Source organism: Rissa tridactyla, chromosome 2 (assembly GCF_028500815.1).
Source record: "Rissa tridactyla isolate bRisTri1 chromosome 2, bRisTri1.patW.cur.20221130, whole genome shotgun sequence".
Classification (NCBI taxonomy): Eukaryota; Metazoa; Chordata; class Aves; order Charadriiformes; family Laridae; genus Rissa; species Rissa tridactyla.
The window spans coordinates 132,620,468-132,637,736 of record NC_071467.1 but is presented as its reverse complement, the minus strand read 5'-3'; the positions used below and the strand labels follow the sequence as shown (position 1 = coordinate 132,637,736).

General features: G+C 42.0%; 1 protein-coding gene across 3 annotated transcripts in view; it reads right to left on the bottom strand.

Annotated features, from left to right (window-relative positions):
• IGF2BP3 (insulin like growth factor 2 mRNA binding protein 3) overlaps positions 1 to 17,269 on the bottom strand; it is a 116,598-nt gene that overhangs the window by 75,478 nt on the left and 23,851 nt on the right. For all 3 annotated transcript variants that reach the window (XM_054190480.1, XM_054190481.1, XM_054190479.1), the window contains one exon: positions 15,300 to 15,348. In XM_054190480.1, the coding sequence (XP_054046455.1) occupies positions 15,300 to 15,348 (49 nt within the window). The remainder of the gene's footprint in view (positions 1 to 15,299; positions 15,349 to 17,269) is intronic.

Here is a 17,269-nt window from a genome sequence, read left to right as displayed (position 1 = left end):
CATTTGACCCAGTGGTGTTCATGTTTATTAAAAGTATTTTTTAAAAAGCCTTAAAAATACTTGGATATGCACATGCTGCAGAAGTGGACATCTGTGACCACACTAAGAAGGTAATGCACGTGCGTGTGGCGGCCCTTCCTGGCACAGGGCACCGTGAGGGGTGGCTTTCCGGAGCAGCAGCAGTGATCTCTGACAGGAGGGCACCCCGGACACTTCTGTGCTCTGCCATCAGAAACCTGTCGCCCCTCGGCCCAGGACAACACCCCTGGAGCTGGGGTCAACTCCAAGCAGCTTTGCATCAGCAGCCTGGCATCACCAGTGGCAAATTTTCAGGTTCATCACTAGCCCAGCACAGGAAAGCATGTATGGCTAGATAGACTTGATGGACTCTCTCCCTAATCACAAGGTGAGAAGGTCTCTTTTGCATTTGTGAAGCTCCTGTCAATGACTAAAACAGCTGGTCTTGCTGCAACAAAAATGCAAAAGGCAATGTTGTACCTTCTTTGCCAAGCAGAAGACAGACATCCAACAAGCCACATGGAATAGGGCAGCGCTTTTAATCCCACAAATCTTGAAAACTAATGCCACACAGCAGGATTAGGAGCAATGCAGAGCACTGAGCGCAGCCCAAGGATACTGGCGGCTACAGCTCTAACATCCCTTACACATTACGGCCTCAATGACCCATTGCTTGGCTCACCTCTGTGGAGCTGCATTAATGCACTGTCTGAATGGCGGAGAAATTAATAGCAGTTTCACAATCAAACTGAAGGGTGGCCACTAAACAGGCTGGTTCTGGCAAATTGATGGGAACTGCTGACATGCAGGTATACACGATCTCAGAAAATCAAGTATTCCTACCGTAAAAAGAAAATAAGTTGTTCCTGTCTTTGCTTTAGAACAGACAGCAACTTCCCAAAAGGATGGAGGAGAGGATTGCCTGCCAGCTTGAAACAGTAAGGCACAACGGGCAGTTGCCTCACATAACCCAGGGAAGCTGCAAGACCACAGTTTGACAAGCTGACAAAAAAGCTTGTCAGAGCTTAGACAAAAGAGCATAGCTCGCTCTATTTTGTAAATAAAACCACACTTCCATGTTGAAGCAGGTTAACATATTTCACTAGTCAGTTAAGGACACCACTTTGAGTGCTCTCTTACCTGTTTTATGAAGGCAGAAGTTATTTTCCTAACATACAGCCACACAAAACAAACACCAACATGCATTTCCACAGATTCCAAAGGTGTGACTGGACATTGGCTTAGACCAGAAGTTAAGTCATGTAGCAAAGCAGTGGAAGTCATGGACATTTGTCTCTAACACTCAGAAGCAACACTAAAGTTTCTAATTTCTTTTCTCCTCTCAACTCCTGAACTCACAAAAGTTCAGGTGCTCTTCTGACACATTTTGCCTCCTCCTAGATCACACAATGAATTTCACAGCCAGTGAGCCATGGACCTCAGATCTGAGGGCTGTTGTAGCAGGTATACACAGCATAGCTAAGAGAAGTTCATATCTGCTATACAGCCACCTTCATACATTCCTAAAAGCATTCATAGTCCATCACAACTCATTGGAGATTGCACAGTCGGAAAAGTCTCAATCACTAATCTAGCATGAATTCCTCTGCACTCTCCCACTGCAGTCCCAGACACGAAGTCTCTTCAAGCTTTCGGTATCCCCCCACTGCACTGTTTCTTCTATTACATGTTTAAAAAAACAGGACGTCACCAGGAACAGATGAGTCCTGAGTATGAAACCCAAACCTACTGATGGAGGACAACGCACACCAATTACTGAATATTAGTAAGAGGCTGATATGAAGGGGAAGTGAGAAAGTTTCCTACAAAGATGCAGTAACTCAAGTACATAACAAGTCATCCCAGTTCGCAACAGTAACACGAACCAGCAACCACTGGGGGTGCAACACCCGATACCCACAGATCCTAATGTTAGGGATAACGAGCTGATGCCACGCTGCCTGCAAGACTGCTACAGGCCCACAGAAGTCTCATACTCAAAAAGCAAAAAAGAAAGTCTGTAGTTGGGATGTAGTAAGCATTGCTTTGGTGTAAGCTTACAGGAATGGTAACTGTAGATTTCTACATGTTTGGACAGAGAAAGTTACTAGAGAACATGCCAAGAAGAAGAAAGGTGTGCTAAGAAGGCAGCATATGAAAGTTTCCCAGACCAAAAACCTGCTGAATCTACACAAGGACACTAGCACACACTAACATCGACAGTAGATTCGCAACTCAGACCGCATCCAAAAGGGCAACAGCTGCTATACACAGTCAGATGAAGGCTACAGATTTATTTATAAATCCAACGCAACAAAGGACTGAGAAACATCTACCTAGAAGCCACTGGCACATCATTATAACCCTCCACTTCAGAGCACATAGTTGAGGTTAGCCTCCTGGTTGCTGCTCACACTGGGCAACCATGAGTTCAATAAGGGAACTGCATGAGCAAATAAGTGGAAGTGTTGCATGAATAGCTATCTACTACTCACATAACAACAGCCTGACTCTATTACTAAGAGCAACAAAAAAACAGAACACCCAATAAAAGGTGACCCAAGAAACGTTGATTTGGATCCATTTCTTACACATGCATTCAATCCCCTATTAAGCTTTACAACAGGGTGGCTGTTTGCAAGGATAGTTTTAATATACTTTCCCTCCCCTGCAAGCTAATGGTGGGCTATAGTTTGAGTGATTTCCTGTTTGCATTATATTCTAAAAATCCTGCTCATTTGCTTTACTAAAAGGCATGTGCTTGGAAGTGGTTTTGATGGCTTTTAGTCACATCCCCCCCTTTGATTGCCACAACATCCAAAGCGTTTGAAAATAAGGGAGCTATTTCAAGTTACATTCCCTTCCTTCCCTGCCCACATGTACTTGGCTACCAATTTGAGACACAGGATCAGAGGGAGCTTTAGGCTTTAGAATAACACGAAAACTTAAAAAAGGAAACACATCAACACAACTTCATCTCCCTTCCCCCTGGCAAAGCAGCTTTTGGCTCGGTTGGTGTTCACCTAGATCTTAAAGATCTCCTACCAGTTCTTCATATCCTCACTGCTGCTTTCCAAGGCCTCAACCCAGCAGCCGATACCTGACCCACCAAGGCATCCAGACTCTCTGAGTGAGTGCTAGCTGCTGGATGAAGTGGCAGTATGCAGGTGTAACTTGTGTTGGCATCTCTTGCCTTCCAATAAGCCTTGCTTGGTACAACAGCTTCACTGCTTGCCTCGCTCATGTGTCTCTCTCTCTCTGCAGGAGATTCAACAGCTGAGCTCGTGTTGTTCCTTTTCCCCACACATCCAAGAAACAACTCAAGATTTTTCTGTAGCCCTAGATGAAAGCAAGAAGAGCTGTGAGAAACACAGGTAGGGCCTCAGTCTTGAACAGCCAAGTTCAAGACTGCAACCAAAACGGCCGCTGGAAGGGGAACGAGGAGGCAATGAACCAGTGTGCTTCTACAAGTAGCAATGAAGTTGAAGGCTTGTAGCAGCACCACAGCCTTTGCAACAGCCTCAGCAGACTTGCTCATCAGAGACGTAGCCTGAGAGACACTTTCTACTTGTCTAGTGAACAAGACAAAAAACACCCCACACGCCTCAGCACAAGCATGAGGAGAGATGTGCTGACTACCATCGCTTTATAGAATCCACTGGGCTGGAACTAGCCAGCCCCTTGGAAATAGGCACATTTTGTTTCCCTCCCTGCACACAAGAGCCAGTTGCATAAAGTTAGGTCAACATGTGGTGCGCATATGATTCAAATGTAACATTTCCTGGCAACCAGCAGCAAGCCCAGAGGAGGATCTGCACTACTGATAATGTCGATTTTTTCCCATGGCTGTCATAAAAAAGAAAAGTCTGCTGATCTCTTGAGACATAAGCAGCAAATCCCATTCCACTGATTAGCTTTCCACCGGTTTCACTGAGCAAAACCCAAGACATACAGCGAGGTCTCTGACAGCAACTACCTTCATAAAGTGAAATAAACTAAAATGAATGACATAACTATGTGCAGATTTGGTCCCTCAACTCCAAGCCACTTAGTAGAATTTCCAAGAATGGGACAAAGATAATCAAAGAATGGGGAACAGCCTCCACACAAAAACAACTAAGCAGGCTATGGCTCTTTAGCCTGGAGAAGAAGTAGCTGAGGAATAAAGGTCCTTAAAATAATAAGGTAAATGTAGAGAGTGAAAAAGGTCATGGAGCTACTACTACTCACTGTTCACACAGGAACTGGGAAGCAGCTGGAAGTTCAAATCACATGAGATGAGATGGTCCTTCCTACAACATGCCCTGAAACATCACAACTCTTCACTGCAGAGGATGGTGCGGATGGTAGGAGTTTGCATTGGTTCAAGAACATGTTCAAAGAAACTCTAGATGAATTTCTCAAATACAAATGTACCATTTCTGCGTCCGTAGGTTACAGGGCTGCAAAACACTGAAAGCCAGGAGACTGCCCTGGTGAGCTATCACTACATCCTTGACCTTATTCTTGTACACCTCCCAAGGCACAGAAAAGGTGGGATACCGGACTATACATAAACCTTTCTTCTGACCGAGTGTTGCTGGATTTATGTTCTTTATGCACAAACTGAGTAAGTGGATTAAGAAAAGAATCATTGAAGCCACTCAAAGTTAACGTTTTTCTGTTCCTTTGGCTACCATGGTCAAGAGCTCATAACATTTCTCCTATTATTGCCTGAGGAACAATTCATTTATGCATTTCCTTCAGTTCTTTTTAAATTATTCAACTGGTAAGTCTGAAGAGACAATCCCTGCTAATGACATCTTCATTCAAGGCAAGTAACTGAAATTAGTTCAGGACTTCTCCAAGAGCAGGAATTTCTTAATCACATTAATTTTACAACACTTGCAGAGCATCCTTGTTTATAAAAGCATGTAGCTTTACCATCAACTTCATATGTGCCAACAAAAAGGGTACTGACATCCCATTTAATCAGGAATTTTTGGGCTGCCCTCTCAGAACCTAAAAACCAGCACCTCCACAGAAGATCAAACATCAGTAAGGACTACTGGTTCCTCATTTCACAGAGAAAAACTAAAGTGAGCAAGATTTAAGATATCAGGCAGCATGAATAATTAGGAGAGACTACGTTTACACGTGACAGACACAGAAAAGCTACATCAATAGCTTTGATAGGGATAAGAGTACATTTTTCTTATCAAAAAAGTATATTGTTTCATAGGTCAAAAACATACTTTGGGGCTTTCATTATGACTTGTTAAGCTGAGGTTGCATTCAAAATGGAAAAAGTTTTCAGAAGCTACAATTTTCACTCAGTAGTCCCAACAGTTTGGGATTTTTTTATGCTATTAGAGCACCAGTGAGAAACAAGATCATGCAATTACATGTGAAATGAATAAAGCAGCAGCACGTTGGTGCTGCTTATTTCATTTCTGGGCTCTCTCACTTAAGGGTGATTTCAACAGTGGGTTAATTTAGCATTGTGTTTAAGGAAATTTAGACAGCAATGGCATGCAGCCTAAATTCTGTCTGCAGAGATGCAACACCATTCCCAGACATGTTTTGCCTCCTATGCATGCAGGTAACAGACTTGCAGAGATGCCACATCCAGCTTAATTTCCAGTAATAATGCTATAATGAATAACAGTTGGACTCAGAGGACAGCACTCTACCTGGCCACACTCTACCTGGCAGCCAGTAACAAGTGGTTTGCCCCAGGGCCTGTCCTGCTTAACATCTTGTCAATGACCTGGAGGAGGTGTTGTAGCACACCCTCCTCAACTTTGGGGATGAGACCAAACTGAGAGGAACAGTCAATATGCCAGAGGGCAGGCCTGCCACCCAGAAAGACCTAGACAGGGTAGAAAAATGGGCCAACAGCAACCTGATGGAATTTAACAAGGACAGACGCAAAGTCCTGCACCAGGGAAGGAATAATCCCCTGCACATTGGTGCAGGCTAAGGACTGCCTGGCTGGAGAGCAGCTCTGCTGAAAAGACCATGTTGGGTATTGAAGGACAGCAAGCTGAACATGAGCTACATCCATGTCGTGGCAAAGAATGTCAACAACAACCTGGGCTGTATTAACAAGGGCACAGGCAATGGATGGAGGAAAGTTAATAAACACTGAGTAAAAGGGGATAATCAATCACATGTAGATACTCCATCCAGTTTTGGAACCTCCAGTTCAAGACAGACATTGAGAACCTGGAACAAGTTCAGTGACAAGCCATCAAGATGGTCAGGGACTGGAGTACCTCTCCAGTTAGGAGAGGCTAAAGGAACTGGGCTTTGTTAAGCCCAAGAATAGACAGCTTTGAGGGGAGCACAGCAGCAGCCTGTGCCAGAGGTCATGGAGATGATAGAGCTGGACTCTTCCAGAGACATGGGGAGGGAGGACAAGTGACAACAGGCTTAAGTTGACATGACAGATGTCCTCAGTAGGTATAAGGAAAACAATTCTCTTTAATAAAATAATTAATCCTTAGAACTGGTCACCCAGAGACGTTGCACAAACTGCATTCCTATAGGTTTCCAAAACTGGAGAAAACCCAAACCAATGTGGATTGAATTCAATACAGACCTTGCTTTGAGCAGCAAGATGGATTATAGACCTCCTGAGATCCCTTCCAACCTGAATGGTTTTGTAATTCTATGAAAGGACATGTCACAACGCTAGATAACGAGGTTGCACTGTGATTAAAGTGACTCCTTAAGTAAAAATTACAGCCAGGGGTACAAGACTTTGGCAACTGAGCCCTTGAACAAAGGTCTTCACAGACACCTTTTTAGAATTGCAAATAAAAAGTAAGATTTGGTGTCTGGTTTCCCAAAAACTGTTTTGAACCAAGCAAGCTTTGTGCGTCTTTTAAGATTTCTCAAGTTTTGGAGTCACTACTAGTGACAGGGTAAACAAGTAACCATATTATTCTAGGCTTGTGAGCAACACATTGTTCTAACAGTGCCAAGCAACCCCATTGGTGACAATGCCAAGTTCTTGCACACTGACAGCTGTTTAAAGTATTAGAACATTTCTGAAAAGTTAAGGGATCACAAGTTGTGCCTGCCTTTATCCTAGAATATCAAAAACTAGTCATGAAGAGAATTTTTCTCATCTCAGCCACAGGACAATGGAACAAATTTGGATGGGGGGAAGTTTGGATCAAACAGTTGCACTGATCAAACACTTGCACTGAATTTATTTATTTATTTAAACCCTTCACTTACCTATTTTTCCCACTGAATGTTGGAAGGCAAATGAGATATAGGCCCATAAATGCAGTCTCCAAAGACAAAGTTTCTGGCATGTCTTCATTGGAATGGCCGCATTTAACACTTAAAACTCACTGCTTTTCTGTGCTTTGACATTAATGCCTACCACAGCCAAAAGCAGTTCATACTCCAACACAGAGAACTGGACAACTCACTGAATCACAAAGCTGTGGGACTCAGACATGACAACAGATTAAAAGTCCCAGGTCCAAGTGGTTGCTTCCCTCCACTCTTTGTCCTACCCCCTCCACAGCAGGGTTAGCCAGCAGCTCACAACACAAGCCACAGCAGTTTACTACTCACCATATACACAGAAGCCAGCAGTTATTCCAGCTTGCTCAATATTCTGGCCAAAAAGCTATGGCACGTCAGCACCTTCTTCCTGCCTCTGCCATACAAGTCGAAGTGGTTGCCTGACCAACCACCCAACATCACATTTCCTGCAGCATGAACCCAAAATCTTACACTTCCTATTCTTTCAACTTATCACCTTGGCCACCTGCAGGAAAAGTGACCTTCATATCTCTAGGCTGTGTCCATCAAGCCAGCTCTGACCTGGTGACTCTTCCGATTTCTTTGAAGCAGAGTACTAGCATTATGTCTAGTTCTTGTGGTCAGAAGACCACCTCCCATATCTCCTAGGTGCTTAGCACAACGGAGCCCTGATGTCACCTTTAACTTCTCAATTCCTTTCTTAAGCTACTGTAGTACAAGTTTTCTAAAGAAAAAAAGTTGTGTTAACCAACACAATATTACTTTTCTAAGCCTACAACTACAATAAAAGCACAGCAAAGTATCTTCAGTGGGGGCATCTGGGATATTAACTCTTAAATGGGGGCAGCTGATAAAAGCATCACTATCAACTACAATTAATAGGATCCTGATTTTTTTTTTTAGTAAAAAATTCTGTAGTCCAATTCTCAAAGAAAATTACTTTTCCTATTAGAATTTTTCTCCTTGTTTACAACAACTGTAAGATGATTATCAGCGCACTGCTGTAGCCAACACGCTCGTATGAATAAATCATTCCAAGTGAGAAATATGCTTATTGCATGTTTGCCCAAGGACCTTCACTCCCACACTCTGTATTTTAAACACCTGCAAAAGGTGTTTATTACCTCACATATACCTGTAAGTATCACCCACTATAGTTAAGCCAGGCAATTAAAATCCCAACATGAGCCAGTATGCTGTCCTAAGTGCAAAATTGGTTGGTCTGCCACACATGTGGTCACTTCCCCATATCAGATTGCCTCACCTGCTGCTAAGCCCAGCTAGACAATGGGAAATAACATGTAGCTCAGGCAAAATAGTTAATTCTGAGTGTGGGGCCCAGGTCAGATAGCAGAAAGGAAAGACAACCATCCTCTCTCTTCCCTTTGGCAGGAGAGGAGCAAAGGCAGCCCCCATGCTCCCCTGGATATAGATTCAAGACCAGGAGGAGGCAGTGCTGTCCAAGGGCTCTGCATAGCCCCAGGGTCTGCTCTACCCTCTCTGCTGGAGTTAGGAATCAAAGTAAGCAAGTGATCAACATTCCACATTTGTTTGATGTGCATAATTCTTCATCAATCTCTCCAGTTTCTCATTATAACAGAATTAACAGTCTATGTGTGGGGAGATCTCTCTTCAGAAGGCTTTTGACACTGGCCCCTAGAGCATGCTCATAGGTAAACACAGCCAACACAACAACAGCAGGTGAGAAGTTGACCTTATGATCACTGCCAGGTAACAGTCATTACCAGTCTAGTGTTAAACTAAAGAGCTCTATTTCACAGGGTTTTCAGGGACCACCACATCTAGTGTTGTATCAGGTTTGTGTTTATTAAATTTGAAGACCGCACAAGGCTGAATGAAGTGCAAACATACCAGAGGACAAGATAAGAGCTCAAAGTGATCTTAAACTACAGGAACTGCTCTGGAGAAGCCTCATGGGACATTCCCCGGTGAAAGACTTAAGAATGATCAATTGCCTAGAAATAAGAGTCCTGAGAAGAGATTGAAAGAACTTAAACTCTCTCCTTAACCCTCCCTAAACATCATAGGTCTTCAACTATGTAAAAGACTGCTGCAGAGGACAGATTAACATGTTCTCCATTCTCCTGTTGAGTAGGACAAGTAGTAATTGGCAAAAAGTACATTTTAGTGCCCAATGTAGCACACTGAGGAGGAAACAGAAAACAAAGATCCCTACCTGAGATTCCCATACCTAGCAGGCAGCAGATAATTTGTGCGTGCTTAGCATTCTGCTAGCATTTTTACAGCTATACATTATTTTTATAGCACTACATTAAGTTAGGATTCTTGGATGAGGCTTGAGGTGAAAGATCATATTTCAATACCTTTTAAACCTCTTTACTGTTGATTCATCTTTCTTCTAGAATTCTTTTCATCGTAGCTCAGCTCATTCTTGCATCTCCCCCTTTACATCTTGCTTTATGAGAAATATCTGCTTTGGATAATCCTAATTTATTCTTAATTGCAATAGTTTCGTGTTTTTCTTTTCCTTTCTTAAAGCCCACAAGTTCCCCACCTGTCCTCTTCATATCCTTGGTATTCTAGAACAAGCTGCATCATTAGCAGATACCATTCAGCAAGACTAGTTTTCACACTGCATCTCTAGATTAAAAATGAAACAAACAACCCACCCCACACATCTTAGCTGTTTTAATCAAAGCAGTGACACAAGCTACTACAGATCCTCAGCACAACCTGTTATGTGCACTGTAAGAAGATTTACTAACATTTACTCACAATCAGAATCAGTCTCGATTCCTTAAAAGAAAATGAAAGTTGTCTTACAAAATATGCAGACAGGTGGAGATGGCTCAAGCCTTTCTTGCATTGACAGAAATCTCAATGCAGAACCCGCACTCACATTGCAACTCTGATCCAGAAATCCTTCTCCATTACTACTTCCGCTTGGAAAATCTAAAACATCAGAGGTCTCAGCATAACTATGAGACTTTGTTTTTCATTTCCATGAAAAAGTGAGGAAAAGCAAACCCTGTTTAGTAACATCCTTTTGCCTTTGGAAGAGCTAAATCAGACCTCCCTTCCCACACATTTCTGTCCCCAAAAGCAACCTGCAAGTCTCACAGCAAAGCTAGGAATACACATTCACAATGTTTTGCTTGCTTTTCTACTCACTCAACAGGTTCACACTCCACAGGCTGGGCTTTTAGTCTACCTTTTTTGTTACCAAGTTCATCAACACTGTATCTGTTTATCTGTTCCATACAAACCGATAAGGAAATAAGCCCACAGAAGATAAGTGGGAACTCTTCAACAGCTACCTTCCTGCTGAGCCAGCAAGTGCTGATTCTGGCACCATCTGTGTCCTGAAAGTCTGTTCTCTAGTGGATTATTCACTAAACATGGAAAAAATATTTGGAAAGAAAATCTCTTGAAGAGTTTTCTACACTGAGGAAACTGGTTTTAAAATGTTTTAAAAGATAGAAGAAAAAAAAAAAGGTGACATTTCACATAACAGTTCCTTCTCAGAAGGACTCTGCTTGGATCTCCATCATGTTGAAATAGAAACAAACTCTAGGTTTTAAATCACCACACCTAGACCTCTTTCTAGAAGGAATACTCACAAGCTAAGCGAGAGATTACTTGCGGTTACAAATTAGGAGTCAAAACAGTATGTTACTCTTTTCTGAACCGCAGTCTGTAATAGAGATCTATTTACTTTTCTGCAGAGACCATAGAGCCAGGGTGCTTGTTTCCAATGGGAAAGAGATGAGACTGGTATGTGTGGAGAATGGGAGAAGGTGATGTGACAAATCCTTCACTTATCATGATCCTTAGCACCAATCTGGACTTTGTATTTGATGAGGAAGATGACAAAAGGGGTGGGGAAAATGATATCCACCTACTGGCAGTAAAAAAGGTGTACTCATTGTTTGAGGGCTTGTTTCACCACGCAAACTTTGTAACAAGTGAAGCTGATTTATTTAAAAAATAAAATCTGGTCATGCACATGTCCTTCAAATTACTGAATTGATACAATAACCTCTATATGCAATTTATATGCAAGCAGAATAAAAGGAAGAAGATGCATTCCAGAAGTAATGATGCTTTTATGGAACATGGGCACTGATCCAGAGTCCTCAAACCCAGACAGTCCAGTGAGGGAAGGGGGGGGAAAATGCAAATGAGTAGAGAACATGATCCTGGATAAGCCCCTACCAGTCTGATTTCAGTCTGAGGCAAGTCCTACTTTTCCTTAGTTCAGACAGAGATGCTGCCTTCTCTCCACCTCCAGTTTCTCCTAGCTGGGCAAGGAGTACAAGAGTACCCAACCCACAGATACAGAAACCTGTAGAACCTTGCCAAAAATCTTTTTGTGAAGTTCAAATTAGTTACCAGGCAAGTTTTGTACAAATTTAACCTTGAATGCCTTGGAATACATTAGAATTTTATCATTTACAGCTGCACTTCAAGAGAGAGCTCTTCAGGACAGCAACCTTGTGGTTTTGTTTCAGTGTAGTAACCCGGCATATTACAGCAGGTCATAATCTGCCTTTCTTCTACCACTTAGCCCTGAATATGGTCTAAGAGGGCTATCTTACCTTTTTTACTTATACCATGATGATCTGATAAGTACACAGTGAACTCTTACATTACCCAAGGGAAACAACTGCAAGTCTAATTGCTATGGCTGGTTGCAAGAGTCAGTATTTTGTTCAGTAACTTCAATTTATGTGAAGGAGAAAACCAGTTGGAGCATTTTTCTCTAAAAAGGCAGCCAAAAAAGCAAATAGTTAATCTGAACTTGTGTACTTGGTTTATGAAAAGTCTTATTAATAAATGCTTCTACTCTGTGGCCATTTACACCCACTGTTAGTTTCCTAGTCTATATGGAATAACTATGGGCCAAGCATCTTACCTCACATTAAGAAACCTGGGTATCCTGAAGACTACACAGGAAGGTTTCTTACACAAGGTTTCCTTAAAACTGAAATTCAATGTTTTCTCTCTTCCATGCTACCAAAGGCCCTAGATTTTACTAAATAGGTACACATGCCTCTTAAAAAGATAAGAAAGTACATCAGTGAAACAGTTTCAAGGTTTTCACGGGAAACTCATTTACTCCAGCATTGCATTAATCTAAAGAGCCAGCTCACATCTGCATGGAAAACAAAGTACCTGTATTGACAATGGGGCACCTTCCTCAACTGATGGATCACAAAACATTCTCAATTCAGATTAAGCTCCAAATTATTCCCTGAACATTTTTCTGGTTTTGAAAACCAGGAGGCAATACTATTCTCTGGGGTGCTCAGGAGTGGAGGAGCTACTACCAAACTCTGTTCCACTTCACACTACAAACACTTCAGATACATTCCTGTGGGACCAGCATACCTACCGCTCTTCCAGACCTGCTATCTCCAAACCCAATGAGGCCTATTTGAGAACATTACGAATGCCTTCCTTATTATAAGAGGTTTTATGGGTGATAAGCCAAGGATCATCTCTGTTGTGCGTAGGTGTGCAGAGACCCTCGCTGGGTCCCAGTCCCACATGGCCCAGGACTTACAGGTACCACTGTGTGACACACTGGCAACAACAGCAGTCACGAAGCACCAACTTAGAGGCATGCACGCTGACTGCGAGGGGCACACCTGTAGGCTTCCCATGTAAAATGCTTATTTTCTATAAAGAACAAGATTAAAACAAGACAATTATTTACATGGAGACTAAGAAAATACTTTTGCAAAGAGTGAGAAGGCAGTCTTCCTAGTAATGGTTATACTTGGAACAAAAATTTTCACAAGAACATTAATCTTTCTTCCATTTCTTTCACATATCCCTACATCACTGTAAAAATAAAGGTGTTGCAGGGTAGCGTGTTTTGCATTTCAATATTGAACATACATGAGGGCTGATGGACTGAACTAACCTAAAGACCTCTTTCCTCAGTTGTTTTTTGGTTTGTTTTTAAGGATCTCACACCCATTAGAAGTCAGTCTTTATTCAAGCAATTAACAAAGGAGTGATGAGGCAAGCAGATTGGCACAGAGAGACTATAAGAAACAATTTAAGTAAAATTACTCCAGCTGCCACACACGCACAGACACACACCATCCCCTCAGAAAGCATCATACAAGAACATTGCTTCAATATGAACCCCTCTCTGCATGTATAAACTTTTAGTCTCCCTACCAAGCAACTGGTTGCAAGAAAGACTTATTTTAAGGAGGAATCATTCAAAACTGTCTTACAGAGCTCAAAGGAAGTTTTTGCAAGGTCTTCTAGCATCAAAAAGAGATACCACAGCCCAAGATAAGATTGACATAAGACAATTCCCTGATTAATTTAATCACCAGTTGCTGTATTTTGTCATCAGCACTCCTTTAAGAACATACAAAACTTACCTGCTTAGTGAAGAAGTGATAGACCACCAGCACTTACAAAGAAAAACTTTAGGAAGTTTGTGGACAAACCATACTTGGAAAGCAACCCTGATGTTGCAAGAGAAAAGAGGAGTATTGTAGAAGTTATTTTGGGGCCTCATCCCTCTAAATTCTGTGCCCAGACAAAGGGTCAGGTCTGTACAAGCAACTTCAGGACATCTAGGCAAGGTTGAGGTGACGTTAATAGGGATAATTTTAATTCTTCCTTGGGAGCTCTAGGAAGACAGCATGTTTTAAAAAGGTGCGGCAGGGGGAACACCTGTCTGAGACCAGATGTCACAGCAGTAACTGCAGCAATGGAGAAGGAAAGGGAAATCATTTAAAAATAAGGACGCAGACGGGAAACAGGGTAGGTACCTGTAACACACAAGCAGTAATAGCTACATACATATAAGGAGGGATGAGCAGGTAGAAGCCTTTTGCTGTACTCTGCTCAACAGTGCTTACATCAATGTTTATTCACATTTTTCTGAACATACACCTCTGCTCTGATAGTATTCCCACAGAAAATCCTCAGGAATTTTGTACCAAAAAATAAGTTGATCCTCAAATCAGTCACCCTCAACCATTTCTATTACTACTCTTCCCAAAAGCTTGTCAAAAAAGCAGTTATGAATTTGGAATAAAAGCTGTGAGGTGGATACGGTTCAACTGAGGGGAGGCGCAAGGTTTGGGAAGTGCAGAGGAAACGTTTGTATGGGCAACACACACCAGAAGGACAGACTGAAGCAATGAGAAGTGGTGTGTGCTGGTATCTTACAGAAACCCTGTGCTTGACAGCCTAGGTTGGCTAGAGCAATGCCTTCGTTCTTCTCCAAAGCTAGGAAGCAATCAGGCAGTGCAAAGAAGTAGCTGCAGATGGAAAGTCAGATGAAGGTGGACCAAAACTGCTCAAAGAATAGCGCTAACAGAGATTTACCCCCAAACCCTCCACCCTCCGATCTCCCTCAGGCAAAAGGATGACTTACCACCAGTAAAATGTGAAAAAAAAAAGAGAGTTTTAAACACACAGGGTAGAAAGACAGATCCATTGTCACAGTAGCCCATCTACTGCAAAAATTATAACACTACTTGTGGAGTGTAAACAGCAAGTATACAATATATCAGTGAGAGCCAATAACCATAATAGCATGAGCAAATAATCTGCCATAATGCCACTATAGAGGAGTGAGGGGGGAGGGGGGGAATCAAAGAGAAAGGATCAGCATTAAATTTCTGCTTTTGTAAAGGTTTTGGGCAAGTATTTAAATATGAACTTGTATTAAGTTTACTGAACTCACACACCAGCAAGGTCCAAAACGGACGAGCTTTCAGTCAAAGAGAGTGACTGCATCAGGAAGTCAGCATTCACCAAAGAATCCATTTCAACATTTTTTATGGTTAACTCGGAGAGCAGAAATGAAGGCAGTTATCTGAATTGCTTAGAAGGCTTCTATTGTTCCCTCTTCCAAAGGATTTTTCCCCAGAACAGAATGGGTGGTGTGTGCAAAGCAAGTGAAAGGTGGGGGAAGGGGAAAATTCTTGTGGATAAAGAGAGAAACAGAAACACAGTTTTAAGCACAGATATCAAATTTTAAAGTGACTTCCTACCTCCCACTGCAAGTGAGGCGGGATATTTCTGATCTGAAGCTTCCGACTCCTGCAGATAAATTAAAGAAAATCGTTTTTAAAAAAAACAGAAAGAAAACATTATTGCAAGATAGACTACACATAGCAGTGTCCGCATTTAAGCATCTGTCATAATAAGAGGGGCAAAACCAAATACACAACTCAAAAAACCCAACAGATCGCTGGGGAGGAATGTCAGGTCAAAACCATTTCAAGTCCAAAGCGCTGTCACAGAAATACTTGTTACACATTTGACAGCTGTTACATTTCATGAAATCTCCACTTTTCTTGAAGACTATTTCTATTTCAGCTTTAAGGCCCTCAGTATCTAACTTTCTCTGTTATAAACGGGTGTGATAATCACATGTATTTGTACTGGGTTCCCCTCCACACGCTTTAAGAATTTGTTATTTGCAGTTTTGGTTTTTGTTTGTTTGTTTTTTGGTTTTTGTTTTTTTTTTAAATTCACGAAGATACTTAAAGATTCTACATCTCTTCAAGGAAGAGAATATAAATTTATATAAGTACTTTTGCTTTGATATTAAGCTTTTCATTAGCCTAACAACGGACTATATTCTAACATTTCCATGGCTGACATTCTCCATCTCTGATCGGGAGGAGGGGGTAAGAATCAGTAAATTCATTGTATTTGCACCTCAAATTTACATCAGTTTTCGCTTATCTAGTAAACAAAACATTCACTTTGAAGTGCTACAGCAAAGCCTGGCAGTGTGCTGGCTGCCTTCACAGCCAAGTCCTTTGTCTCCTCCCTTCCCCCAAAGTGAGAGAACAAATAAATGCCAGAGATGCCACAAAACCCTTGGGATTCACAAGAATGTGTAGATTAAGGCAGTTTCAGCTGAGCTCAGGTAGGGCATGCTGGTTGGGTCAGTCTGGCCGGCCTGGGAAGATCTGGGGAAGGGAGAGGGGACAACACAGAGCTGTCTAGCTTAGAGGGTCTCAACCACATCTTGGTTGACCAAAGCAGCTAAAATAAGCATCTGATGTTCAAACCCACAGTTTTACTTAATTGCTCAATACTGACCTCTCACAGGAAAACCCTTCACATTTTAAAGACTTTTTATAACAGAATAGAGGTTTGTTAAACTTACACAGGCCAGTAAAATCTTGCGACAAAACAAGTTTTAGAGATGTTCCCATCTAGATATAAAATCAAAAAGCTTTCCTTTCCCCCCTCAGATCCTTTTAAAATACACTCCTTTCCTTAACACCACCACCCCCCACCCACCCACCCAGGCCTGCAGTGAATTTTTACAAGTTTTACATCTTGAAATGCTCTTCTCGGCAGGCTTTGTTTGGGGCCCAGCCGGAGCTCACAGAGCAGAGCCACCTTGCCCAAACTTCTCAGGCAGAGGTGTCACCCCCAACACCTCGGTGGACCAAGAGATCAAGCGACAAGCGTGCTTTCTCCAGGAAACAAAAAAAAAAAAAAAAAAAAAAATGAACAGGCCTGGGTTATGAAGCATTTCTCAGCTGTTTTCACTCCCTCTCAAGCAAGTAAGAGCCAAATTTCAGCATTTGATCATATAAATAGGCAAGGAAGGGAGAACGAAAACCCAAACCGCACACAGCCCCCTTTAAGCTTTCATTTTCAATAAAGCAAAGAAAGACTCAGGAGCTGCTTCACTGTAACAGGAAAGGGGGAAAAAATTTCCTTGAAGTCCGCAAAGGTTTCCTTAAACTGTAATCTCAGCTAGCGATACTGCTACAAGCACAGTCACCCTCAAGTAGTACTGCTCTGAAATATCAAAACAATCTCACACAGCAACCTGAAACTTGAGAGTTGGGTCCTAAAGTAGAACATAAAGGGGGATGTACATTCAATATTAAAAATACTGGGAAATTTAATGCAGAAAAATCCCAAACCACAAAATTGGCAGCTAATACGCTATTCAATGTGCTTCGAACTGTGTCGTGCCATTAGTCTCTCA